General features: G+C 44.6%; 1 protein-coding gene across 2 annotated transcripts; it reads left to right on the top strand.

Annotated features, from left to right (window-relative positions):
- The first annotated feature begins 4 nt into the window (after positions 1-4).
- On the top strand, positions 5-13,442 carry pitpnc1b (phosphatidylinositol transfer protein cytoplasmic 1b). 2 transcript variants are annotated; one of them, XM_035408685.1, is made up of 10 exons: positions 5-131; positions 7,519-7,667; positions 7,794-7,882; positions 8,105-8,112; positions 8,310-8,381; positions 9,073-9,165; positions 9,730-9,885; positions 10,162-10,225; positions 10,337-10,423; positions 11,177-13,442. In XM_035408685.1, the coding sequence occupies exons 2-10, from the start codon at positions 7,540-7,542 to the stop codon at positions 11,320-11,322; spliced, it is 843 nt and encodes a 280-aa protein (XP_035264576.1). In that variant the 5' UTR covers positions 5-131; positions 7,519-7,539; the 3' UTR covers positions 11,323-13,442. The 2 variants fall into 2 exon arrangements, with proteins under 2 accessions (XP_035264576.1, XP_035264494.1); XM_035408603.1 differs by lacking the exon at positions 5-131 and adding an exon at positions 5,868-6,502.
- Positions 13,443-13,715: the final 273 nt, after the last annotated feature.

The raw sequence follows: 13,715 nt of genomic DNA, 5'->3' as shown, positions 1-13,715 counted from the left end.
ACTCGGCTCTCTGTTGCTCAACCCTCCTCCCCCCGCATCTTCGCCCCCCCATTCAACTGTTCCCTCATGCTCTTTCTGCTTCTCCAAGCAAAACCGAGGTGTGCGTCTTTACAGTGTCTGTCTTCCTATATGTGAGTGTATCCATGCTACTTATGGTGCGTAACTGTCTAGCTATACTCGCGCAAATTTGCTAGCGCTTTCATTGAGAGATGTATAATTTGTTTATGCGTATTCGTCTACTTGTATTCGTATCGTCGGGCATTGCGTACGTGGTTCGCGTGAGTGTGTGATGGGAAAGTCAGTGTGTACAGTATACATTATGTCTGCGTATTGTAAGTCATCGCGGGCTAAAGTATTTGCTTAGTCATATCAATGTTATTCATTTTCTTTGGAGTTTAGAAGCAGATGATAGATTTCATGGCTCAGTAGGAACCAGTATTGCTTTTTTTGGTTATTATGTTACTGCCGGGGGACAGTATATCTATTGTTTGCTTATTTATACACTCAAAGATAAACACACAACACATACTAACAGCAAAAAATGAAGAAGAAAAAAAAAAAACACGCACACTCTGAATTTATTTCTGTATTTCTCTTAACCCCCCTCTTAATTTGCATATGTGTGCAGGGAAGTTTAAACCTCCATGGTATGTACCAGTGCATTCAGTTAATTTCTAGAATCAATATATGTTTGGATCATTAAGGCATTTCGCTGCATGGTTTGCTGCACTGTATATGGCTCTACTTTAATTTCCATTTCACTGAATATTTATCAGCACGTGCTATCCTGTTTGTCAATGCCATGCACATGGATTTCTACTCACCTTCAAGGTAGCATCACACGAAAGACAAAAATGACACAATTACACCCTCTCTCTCACACACACACACAAACACACACACACAAATTAAATCTTAATGCATTTAACTGTCTTAATGTGGATTTAGCCCATTATCCTTTTTCAGGAGCTGGTCACCTTATATCAGTTTTTGCATGTTAAATCAGTGATTGTAACTTGCACATGCTCTGTAAAATTTAATGTTCACCATCGTTTATTGGTTGAAAAGGCAGAATGAAGAAACACATATGGTAACCATTATAAAAGATTTTCTGTAGAAGTGCTTTCCCATTCATTCTGGATGATCACCAGTCATTTATTGGAAATAACGAACATTTCAGGACCTAAACTAGAATGTTATATATAAACCTGTTTATTGATTTATCCTCCATATACATTCATCTTTATTTGTGTTCATCAATCAGTTTACCTATCCATCTGCTTCTCTGTGCATGTGATGTACTGTAACATGTAACTGACATCTGGAAGGCACAGAAGCATCAACAGTACATGCGTTCTATTTTTCATAATGCTTGCGTATGTGTGTTGATGCAGTTTATATGAATGTCTATCATTCTATGTACATTTGTCTATGTTGGTGTGTGTGTGTGTGTGTGTGTGTGTGTGTGTGTGTGTGTGTGTGTGTGCGTGTGTGTGGGCCATTATGTGTGCCTGTATGCATACCCTTGTGTTTGAGTATTAGCTTTGAGGAAAACAGATGAGTAAACAGAGATAGTAAAGTAAATCCAATGAGATCAGTACAAGCACTGAATCACATACACACAAGTACTTCAACCTATGCAAATACACACACACACACACACATCAGTAACAGCAACACACGTGCACATGTCTGGGTGCATATGCTCACGCTCCCATAAATCACAATTTCTATTTTCAATGATTAGTTGTGATCTAGTTATTATTACTGTCAGTATTTTACACTATCTTGCAAAAACTTGAGTTATACTGTAATAATGCCTGGAACCCACATTGAGCCCCACTGCCTTACAGATAGCTGTGTAATACTGCACAGAGGAAGGAGCATCAGCTGTTCCTCCTAAGGTTAAAGTGGGGTGTGGGGCAGACTAATGAAGCATTGTACTGTACATGCGCGAACGTACTGGACCGGACACTGGAGTAAAAATCCGTCAGTAATTCACTCATTTGACTGGAATTTAAATGGAGAGCTGCCGGTCTCTGAAATGCAATAGCCGCGACTGACCTCCTCAAATGAATAGAGTTAATCCATTCCATTGCACTTCCTCTCAGTGTTGTGCAAATCCTTTCATTTCATTTCATTCCTTGAAGAAATTAAGTTTCAGAATGGGTTTCTGCTCAAGCTCAGCTTCAGCCCTTTTGAGGCTGATAAATGTATAAAATTCATATTGCTGTAATCATCCGCTCAGATATGACACCTGCCAGTACACGGTAGTCAGAGAAGTACAATCAGCTGCTAAACTAAATTGATATTGTCTGACTTCTTATTTTTAAAGTGATTAAACAACCTTAAGGGTATTGTATTAGTGAACACCAACGTATACCACCCTATATAAAATAGCATAAAATAACATAAATTATTAATGACATAAGTGTAATAATGTAATGAATGCATTTTTACAAGTTCATGAATATGGAAAACCAGCATATAAATTATTCTTTTTTAAGACTGAAGGGAGATCACAGGCATCTGGACTTCATTATGAAGTGTCTGTGGTAAGATGGTGGAGGAAAGTGGTTTCAGAGGATCTCTGTGTTAATAGTGGAAACTTCAGCTTGGTTGCAGTGTACAATGAGTGTCAGTGGAGCCCTTCTGCAGAGGCATCCTCTGTTCAATTTCTTCTATAAAAAAATGCATTCGTGGATCATTTAAAGCTCAGTAGACTCACTTTTTTTCCAGGGGAAGTTTAGTTAGCACGCTGCATTTTTGCATCTCATGCAGCATGTGATCTGGTGTCCATTAGCCCAACTGGGTTTACTTTATAGTAATTGGGATCGAACATGTATAAGTGAAAGCTGTGCTTCTCCCCCCACTGCAGATTTTAATTTCACGCCGATAACTTCTCATAAGCAACACACAATCTTAATATTGATTCAGGGGCAGATCCAATCAAAGTCACAGCTGTACTTAAAAAACAGGGATTTATGAAAGTTTACTGTCTTTTCATACCTGCAGAGCCATCCAAGCTTTTTTTCTTTCTTACAAGACTGAAAGAGCAGACTAAACGCTTTCCTGTAGATTGAATTGTTCAAGTTACACCGTGTTATGCAGGCCTATTACATTTTTAATGGAAAAATGGCACCTTCAAAAAATATTCACTCACAGTACTACACAGCACAGTAACCTAAACTGTCATTATCATGTCATATAAATCTTTAAAGGAATTTGAGAATGAGTTCTAGTTTTATTTCATTTGAACATCTAGCAAAAAATATTGTACCTGCACCATACTGCAAAAAAACTTTAAACGCCTCTGTAAAGTCTTATTAATCAACAGATCAAGTACTTGGAATGATCAACTGTAGTACGCATACAAAATGCAATATGCATAAATATCAACTCAGTCACTATTTCTGACCATCAAACTTCTAATTTTATTATAGGTATCTACATATCCAAAGGTGTCCCACAAAAAACTTACAGAGCAAAACTAAAAATGAATGAAAGAAAACAAAAACCTTCTCAAGTGAGCTATCCTCGGCCTCGTTCATCTCCAGTGTCATTTCAAGAGATGTTCAGCGTCAGGACTAGGGTGGTTAGTCTCTGTGTGTGCCTGCCATATGTGCAGAACAGTCAGGCAGAGGAGCATTCAGATGGACTGCAGACTGGGGGAGTTTGGCGGCGGCGGTGTTGTTTTGAGCGGCAGACGCGCTGCAAACCCTCGCTAACGTTAGCGCTGCGAGATGGGATTCCGGTGCCGTCTCACCTCGTGACGGTTGTGGTTTTTTTTAGCGTCTGGCAGCACCGGGCTGCGCAGCCTGTCCAGACACGTCTGCAGGAGTGCTGAGGCCCCGCTCAACCTGAGTAATGGGTCTGAGGCCGCAGCGTACGGAGGTCTTATCCGCAGCGTACATGCAGAATTCGTCCCATGGCCGTACTGGCTTGAGCTACCAGCCACGTCCATTTGGATGAATCTTCAAGGTCAATACCATGGGTCATTTCAACTAGACCCACTGGCACACTTGTGCTTGACTTGTCCTGTGACACTGACCACTAGATGGCAAAAAGGCCCTTTTATGAGCAGATCTATCAAAGCATGCAGTGCATCTGACCAGTGGCTGCACTCCTAAGTGTATTAATTATTTTCCCGGATGCCTTCATTCTGGGTGAGTTGCAGGTCGTTACGAATTGGCATTTGAAATATGTTCATTATGACATATGTGACTAAGAGAGATGACAGCACGTACAGCCCTCGTTCATGACTTTCACACTGCCTGTCCAGACTTGTGGAAATGGGTCAATATTTCACATTCCTTTCACCAGGTAGGCAAGTGACACCTGGAATGGTAGCTGTCCATCCAGCTCACTGAGTTGTAAATGGGAGAGTTTTTTTTTTTTTTTTTGTCTGTTTTTTTTTTTGCAGAATTTTGAAAAGTTTAAGTTTTAAGTGCGATCACCTAAGCTCAGGCATGCACAAAGTCCCGAGTCACCGGTTCTGTCGAACACTGCTAGAGGGACCGGTGCTCCGATTGATCGTCGGTCATCAGTTAACAGTTGGTCGGCAGCTACTCGTGACACGTGACTGCATGTGAGATAATGCGCATCGATAACCAAGCAAGAAGGTGCAGTGAAGCAGATAATGATACATTCTGGGTAAGTCTTTAAAAAAAAAAAAAAGAAAGTAAAGCGAAGCACCCGCTGAATTCAAACTTACAGAGAGTTACACTCGTAAATAAGCGCTAACAATACGCTCAAGAGGGGTAGAATAATTTCCCTTGACCATGTCTCCAAAAATAAACAAGCCGGTTGTTGCTTTCCCAGATGGAAGATAGTGTGGAGTAAGCCCTGCCTGTGGAGCCTACAAAGAGGCCATTAAGGTTATTAAGCTTTTGAAGAGTTCTGTTAATAGTGCATCCGCGCAATTCTACCCTGTTGACGTCTACAACTCCTTTTACCTGTGACATGATTTGTAACGTCTTATTCATTTTAATATGAAAGGGGGCGTTATAAATAAAACACATAATAATAATAATAATAATAATAATAATAATAATAGCAACGGGAACTATGCAAATAAATATATTCAGATGGAAAGAAGGCTTGGTGCATGTTAAAACTCCACATCATCCACTATTGTTCTGGTAATTCTGCTGGCAGGCTTTTGTATACTTATCTGCTATCTTCATCCTGCCTCAGTCTATATTCATAGGCTTGGACTGACCTAAAAACTCAAAAATTTTATACTTGAATTCTGAAAAGATAGTCTGCGGCTTTACTATTCAAAATACACTGTCTGATTTTTTAAAAATCACAGCTGTTGTTGGTGTTTTTTTGTTTGTTTTTGTGGCATGAAGACTTGTGGTAATCTTTGGTGGATGGTTGGGGGATGGCTTCATCTGTGCGAGTCTAAGCCTGTAGAAGTGAAGCCTTTAAAATGTGGCGGCTGCGCTGCCTTTTGACCTGCAGCTGAGATCAGCAAATGACTTATTGTCACACTGTGTTCACTGACCCCTCCACCATGTCAGTCAATGTGAAAAATGACACCATCCATATCCTTTGGTAACTCATTATCTCTCCACCTGATGATTTAATTTGCGCTTTTCTACAGCTAGAATTGGAGATCTGTGCATTTTTGACGTGTCTGTTAAATTGTATGCAAATTATACAGCTTTGTAAGTTGGGAACTGCATGTGCGTTCCATGGACTGTCTTTGAGACTGCCAGAGAAATGCAATTTACTGGAAATGAGGGGATAGTTAAAGTGTAACTGTGGTCACTGTAAATGGCGTTAAAACGATATATCTGATTGGAGAGCAAGTGCGGGTGGGAGGGAGAAAACGAAAGTGTACGCAAGAAGGTGAGCTGGGTAGGGCAGCGCTGGGGGAGGAGAGAAAGATAAGCAAGGAGCGAGGGAATTTGCGAGGAAGGAGAAACACTGAAGAGAAACAGAGGGCAAAGGGAGGAGCAGTAAACACAACAAAGTTACAAATGAGAAGGCCAGCAAAGCTAAATGCAGCAGAGACAAGAGGGGGGTGGGAAGTAAGCCTCATTATTACAACAATTACATCTACTTGCAGCTCACTAAGCCAAAAGCAAACAAGGGTGACAGAACGAGGGAACGGGATAGAAAGAGAGAGACACTGAGAGCGAGAGAGCAGAAAACCGAGAGAGGAGTTGAATATTGACTTGAGGGAGTGAAGAGATTAATGAGAAAGAAAACCGTTTTCAAAAAAAAGAAAAGAAAACATGTAAGAGAAGTCAAAACGGTAGATTAACATTGAGAAGACTCACTGGCGCACACAAAGGGGACAGTGAAGGTGGAAGTTCCAACGGCTTGTCAGCGGGGTGCTGCAGCTCGCTAGCCTTCACTTTCATAATTATGACAGGGAAAAGAGTGAAGTAGGACACACAGACAAAGGCGCAGTCACACTCAGCGTTCTCTTCATGACACAGCCATGCTGTCGAAAGAGTACAGAATATGTATGCCATTGACTGTGGATGAGGTAAGTGAATACATTGAGTATGTGCGAATGTGTGTGTGTGTGTGTGTGTGTGTGTGTGTGTTTGTGTGTGAGTATGTGTGTGTGGTGTGTGTGTGTTTGTGTGTGAGTATGTGTGTGTGGTGTGTGTGTGTATATGTATGTATACATGTGTTCCATAAAGTTATCTGGAAGTATTCCTTTGTGTACCAAGTGTGCAGAGTATCTGTGCAAAGAAACATACGACGTGAATGAAATCTAAGAACTGCTTCAATCAACCGTGAGGAACATACTACGGTTTTTGTACCACATTTGTACTCTTCGCATTATTTTTGCTTGCATTCCTTAGAAACATGAATTGATCAGGGAGAGGCTTTCACAGCACGGCAACACGCATAGCTGTGTATTTTTATACATCTGCCTTATCAGCCTCTCGCGCTCTCTTTTGTCCGTAAACGAGTAGAGCAGGTTCTGTCACCCAGCGCCGTACGCACAACAAGGTATTCGCCTTAAGGTTAAACTGAACAGTTTCCAAGCAAGAAGAGAAGCCCCACAGGAGAGAGTCAGAGAGGGTCCGATAAGCCTCCCTCTGGGGCAATGTCACCATTGCCGTCTCAAGATGGCTGCCACCCTTCATTCCTCTAACTTAATCCTTAAACTGTGATGATCTCCAAAAAAAAAAAAAAAAAACAGGTCAGACAAAAGCCTGACAGACCCAGGCTCCTTCGCGTTTCTTGTTTAGTTTTGGTTATTTGCAGAGACGTGGCAGGGTGGTGCAGTCCCAGGTTTAGTGAGGGAAACATGGTACGCGTTGTAGTACATCTCTCGCTGTCTGTCTTTTTCTCTCTCTCTCTCTCTCTCTCTCTCTCTCTCTCTCTGTCTCGCCCGTAGGCACCAACAAATTCTGTGTCTGTGGCTGTTGCATCAACCCTGTCTCCAGATCTCTCCCAGATTCCTTCCAAATACTACTCCCAAACCCCCCCCTCACCGTCACCCCTCACCCAACCCCACCCCATCCCATCCTTATTTCCCTCTCTCAGTACAGGATTGGCCAGCTGTATATGATCAGCAAGCACAGCAGCGAGCAGAGCAGAGGAGGGGAAGGGGTGGAGGTGATACGCAACGAGCCCCAGTCCCATCCCCAGCATGGCGCGGGGCAGCTGACCGAAAAACGAATCTACCTCAGCAGGTAACAGCGCGTCCCCCACATCGCCTCCATCACTCTCCCAGTCACCTCCACCTCCAAAACGCCCTCCAAGCACGGCCTGACCATCACCACCGTCCACCCTTCACCCTCCTCCTCTCTCTCCACCAGTAAACTCCCGTCCTGGATGAGGACGTTTGTCCCCCGGATCTTCTACGTCACCGAGAAAGCCTGGAATTTCTACCCGTACACAATAACAGGTCTGTACAGCTCCGACAGCCTCCCTGTTTACATAAACGGTCATTAGTGCGACAGGTAAGTACACCTGTGGGTGAGAGCCTGTGTATGTCTCTCACACTCTTTTCAGTCAGTCAGCAAAAAGTACGGTAATGATAGCGCTGGAAAACCAGATGAAGGAATGGACGATGACATAATTCTCTCCCTTTTTTTCTCTCTCTGTGCGGAAACCCTTGATCTTGCAGAGTACACGGTAAGTATCCTGTCTCGCTCTAATGTGCTGACCTTTCATTTTCTTAATGGTCATGTTGTATGTATTTTTTACATCTCTCTCTCTCTTTCTCTCTCTTTTTCATTCTCTCTCTCTCTCTTTCTCTTTCTCTTTCTCTTTCTCTCTCTCTCTCTCTCTCTCTCTCTCTTTCTCTCTCTCTCTCTTACTTTCATTCTTAGTGTTCTTTTGTTCCCAGGTTTAACATTCGGATTGAGACCAGGTTTTCCAATGACAATGGAAACAATGATAATGTGAGTCATGTCCAACAGTCAAAGGGGCAACAGCACAAAATCCGTCTTTACATTTTATGTGCAACTGTGACTTAAAGAGGCATGGAGAGACAAACTGATTTAAAGAGACAGAGGATACAAGCCAACTAGTTTGTAGGTAAAGATGAGGGAAGAGAGGATGCAGCACTGAGAAGAGCCACAAGTTTATGATTCATTTTTATAATTGTTTAGTATAAAGGAAAATGACAGATTGAAATATAAATGAACGTTAATTATCATTTCATATTTTCAATCGCATGTCTGTACTATTGGCACTTCTACCTGAGGACCCATTGTGAATGTTGGTGACACTCCCATCTACTGCACATACCTGCCAGTCAGATGATTTGGAGCTCCGCATTGTATTCCGTTTTGCTCCAGGGTCCCTGAATTCACACATCGCCGGCCTATTAAAATATCAAACGCGCGGGCCGAGCAACGTCACCGCATTCGGGCGGATATTTAAATTTTCGGAAAAAAGCGGGCGAACCGGTTTCGATTTGTCACCCCGCGAGAGCTGCCACGCTGTCACCGACATTCACGTGACAAATCACTTCCGACAAGGTCAGCGTCCTCTCCCCGCGTTCCGCGGCTGCCTGGCACACTCCATCACGCCCCGCGCGCGCCATTGTGCCGCGCGGCCCGTGTGACATTAACCTCGCGCACCCCGCAGGTTTTTGGGGACAGTCCCACCCCTCCGGAGAACGTGAGTCACGTGGACATCTTGACCGACCCCTTTCCCGAGAAGCACTACAAACAATCGGAGGTAAGGCGCGAGCTCTGGCCTGCACGCTCCCCCCCCCAGCAGGAGCAACACCCAACCCTTCTCCCAGAGGTCATTCCGAAATGCCGCATTTCCAGCAATGCAGTCACCTGTTGGTTTTCAATCAGGCCAGAGTGTCACTTCCTCAATTCGGAACCTTTACACTAAAGGTCTAAAGGTCATTCAGTTCTCTGGGGTACAGCTCTTATTTGACTGGCTGCAATGTGTTTACTTCACTCATAGGACACACACACACACACGCGCGCACACACACACACACACACACACACGCGCACACACACATACATGCATATTCATACACACAGAAGGACATGCACGCACACACAGACACATACACAAGGACATCCATGTATGCACACACAAACACACACACGTTCATACACACAGAAGGAAGTGCATGCACACACAGAAACACATGCTTGCACACACAGGGCACACACACACACCCACAAGGACGTTCACACAACAAAGACACACATACACACACACACACACACACAGATGTGCTTATCCAACAAGTACTGCATTAACCCTTGCCTGCCACAGGACCTGAGCATTTGGGAGTCAAAGAAGACAGGCCGGGGCCCTCTGTTGGCCGGCTGGCGCAATAACAGCAAGCCTATCATGTGCTCCTACAAGAGGGTCCAGTGCAGCTTTGAGGTTTATGGACTACAAGGGAGAACTGAGGAATTCATTCACAAGGTAAAAGACCACATTTCCCATGCTGCCTCTCATCTACATTACAGCAAAAGGAAAAGGCAGGTTTTGCAGAAGACGGTGAAAGGGTGAATACAAAATACTAAGGCTTAATATTAAGGGGGTTATTAAAGAGAGGACATGGATTGTTTAAATGTAAATGTTTGACATCGCAGTGCACTTTTTGAGTGAAGAATCTGAGCCTCTGGAAAAAAGCAGTGAAGAAATTTTGCTTCTGATAGCGTGAGTGGCACCCGAAAGAATCAATGTCATATTTCACAGAATATACGTGATATCCTACTGGTGGGACACAGGCAGGCTGTGGCTTGGACTGACGAATGGCACGGTCTGTATGACAGGGGTCACAAATAATCTCGATTCCAGCAATAAAAACAATAATAGCGAATGACTGCACCTGCGTTTTTATGACTGACTCCGATTTCCGATTCTCCTGCAGGAATGAGCTTGGAGGAAGTGAGAGAATTTGAGAGAGAGTTGCAGGAGCAGACTAACAGCAAACTGAAATCCACACAGAGCAGCACAGGTAGGCTGCAGGAAGGGAGACTGGGGGAGGGGAGAGAGGGATGGAAAAACAAACGAGGGACCGAATGAATGAATAAATGGAAAACAGAAAGACACATGTAGAGGTATTCGGGGAGAAGGAATTTCACATTGTGCACTGTGCCCGTGGAATAATGTCACTGCGTCAACATAATAAACAGTCTAATGCGGCCATCTGCTGTACATATATTATCATTGCACCACACAATAAATAAGTAGTCATTGCAGCACTGGCACATGCAGTGGCTAATGGAAGGTATAACTCTGCCACCTGTGGTTCCTGCCGAAGAACTGCAGGCTGCTGCAAATTCTCAGTGTTGCAGCCACAATATGTACAGCGCTGGGCTGCCACTTTCAATCTTTGATGTTAAAAATCAACCTGTAATGGATCTGCAGTCCTGGCCCTACGGGCTGAGAATACTGGTGCTGCCACCTGCTGATTTCCGACCGTCAGTGCAGGCTGTTTTTTGCTTTATTGACAGGAGCAGATGCACAGTACAGTATGCGGTGGAATGTGAGGGATATTGTGTGCAGATTCTGCTTTCCTTCGGCTTTGATGCTCTGTGTGATTTTTTCTCTTTTTTTTGGCGGGGGGGGGGGGGGGGGGGGCTTTGCATTTATTGTCATATAATTAATTTAGACCCTTCTCTCTCGCCCCCACGGTTAATTTTCTGAGTTCGGTCGATTGATTGGTTTTAACCCTCTCGCCCCTCCCGCGCCCTCCCCTCTCGCTCAGATTCGGCGACGCCCCCCCGGCCCGCCTTCTCCCGCTCGATCTCTGTCACGGATGAGTCGTCTCTGAAAAGGATGGGGGTGAGGACGCCGGTGATGTCAGACTCGCCGCCTCAATCACCCATGCGCCTGAACTCCACTCCTGAGTGACATCGCTGCCGCTACCCCCCCCCCCCTCCCCTTTTCCCGTCAGCTGGGGGGCAACGCAATCAGAATTGGAAATATGTCAATCCCTCTCGAGTCGGCTGACATTTGGAAACACGCACACATGCAGGTCCGATGCCGAAAGGCTCTGCTTATTTTAAAGCACAACTAGGTACAAATCAATAGGTGAGGTGTTCGAGGTGCAATCTATTTAATATTGTATGCAGTATATCCACAGCTTTGTTTCTCACTGTAATGGATTATATGACATTACAAATGGCATTCCAATACGTGGTGCTGGGCAACTGATTATGGCAATCGAGGGGTTGTATGCGCACACTTGTGTGCATGCTCTGTAGCAGGACTGTCATCCTATGTCTACTTTTTAACTGTACTTCTACTAAATAATATGCATGCGGTATGTAAGCAAATGCTGACTCTACAAATATCCCTCAGGAAAAGTCAAACAGCCAAGTCATGGGCAACAAAAAAAAAACAAGATTTCAATCAGGAAACTCGGGTAGACATTTTGGTCAGGCAAGGTTGTGTGCGATCGGGCCACCTTTCTCAAGGGGCCCTTCCTGTCAAAGGCATGTTGGAATTAGACTTTCGGCCCGGCGGCAGCCGAGCGCAAGGAGCAGGCAGCACACAAACCCCATCAGATAGGGGTGTGCGTAAGGTGGATAAGGCGGCTGGGGCAGGGGAGCGGCAGTCAGAAACGGGATTAATTTAACTCAGCGGGGAGCGAAGCACTGTGGGTAAGACTTAAACTGGGGCCTTTCCATCCGTTGGATAATTATTCAGAAGGGTTGGGGGGAGGGCGGTTGAAGCACTGACTTCAACCATGTGGGAGAGATTTGCCGAGGGAATTTCCTCTTTACCCTTGTTCACGTATTTTCATGTATATCATGACGCTAAAAGAAAAGGATTCTTTTACCCAAAGTGTCCTGTGGTGGAAGGGTACCTGCTTAATTGTATTCAAAATACAAGGTATTGTGTTTTTGTTTTGTTCCTTCCATCCCGTATGCTTCCTTTGTTTCCCCATTTTGGACTGTTGGATTACACTTGTAGGCCCTTGTCGCCCTGGCGATATCCTCCGTCCTTCAATGCGTATGCATCCCAACCCCCGCTCCGCGCTCGGCGTGCAGGAGGACTGCACTCCTGCGCACGGCAGCTGGTGACCAGGGCGGGGGCGCTCTCGAGCAGCGCTTCGCCTGATGAATCCATCATTCCCGGGGTGACCCCGCTGGCAGTTGCTCACCGCGCTGTGCGGCTGTCGTCAGCCGTCAGCGCTGGCGCTGTCAGGACCGGGTTCTGGACAAACGAAGCACATCGCCGCGCCCGAGAGCGGGCGCTTCACCTGGACGCGCCACCTGACTGCCCGTCTCCGCTTTTACGGGTTCCTGCGAGCCGACCCGCTTGTCTCCGCGCGGGTTGTCGAACAAGTTCGTATTTCTGCCAAATGTGTCAACACTGCAAGCTGTATATATATATATATGCCTTGTGCAGCAGCGGGTGGCACGATGTTTGACGCAGGGTTGCAAAATTTACAGAAAAGCAGAGAGAGAGAGAGAGAGAGAGACTGCACAAGCACTTGACAGGGCTCTGCAGTGGCAACGTTCATTAACACGGGAAAGTAACGTGCAAACACCAGGTGCTGTGTTAGCAGAGCGTCTGTTCGCCCGAGCACGTTCCATGCAAGTCGTATTTGAGGTTGTGCCATCAGGAAAAAACATGCTTATTTTCCTTCTACTGAACCACTGCCGAGCTGCTCAGATGAAAATGTTTGTAACAGATCTCAGTGAGGTGAATTAAGCACTCAGTGCCACTGCAAAGCTTTTGTATGAATTTTTTAAAATTCTCAATAAATAACAATGCCTAGCAACAGTAAAAATGACATGGACTCATAAGTGCCTTTCACCAGAGGATTGCAAGTGCTTTATAGTATGAGCATGAGTTCCTGGGCTGGTTGTTTTGTGTAACTTGTGAATGTCTGGTCAACGAGCGACTCTTTATTTCTATGCTGTACTACAGCTGATATCAGTTAGCAATGGTTAGCAATGTGTACAGGTTTCTTTGTGTACAGTTCACTGTCAATTCCTATAAATTCTGTTGAATCTGTTAAACGGGATGTGTTCCAGCGATGTCAATGTTCTGAAGCTATATTACATGTTAGATAAGGGTCACTCAATATTCAGACAGCGCACAAATCACTGCAGAATTTTACAGCCATTACCATTATTCACAAACATAATGACACCTTCTTAATGAATATAAAGTTGCCTCATTTTCCAGAGGTACTTTCTATCCCAGTACAATTTAATACATGACCAGGAAAAACTCCTGAATGACTCGGGGCAGCCCTGACTGAAATGCAGTGGCATTTTCTCGGCGTTGTT

Source organism: Anguilla anguilla, chromosome 1, assembly GCF_013347855.1.
Source record: "Anguilla anguilla isolate fAngAng1 chromosome 1, fAngAng1.pri, whole genome shotgun sequence".
In the NCBI taxonomy this organism is placed as follows: domain Eukaryota; kingdom Metazoa; phylum Chordata; class Actinopteri; order Anguilliformes; family Anguillidae; genus Anguilla; species Anguilla anguilla.
This window is presented reverse-complemented; position numbering and strand designations above follow the sequence as displayed.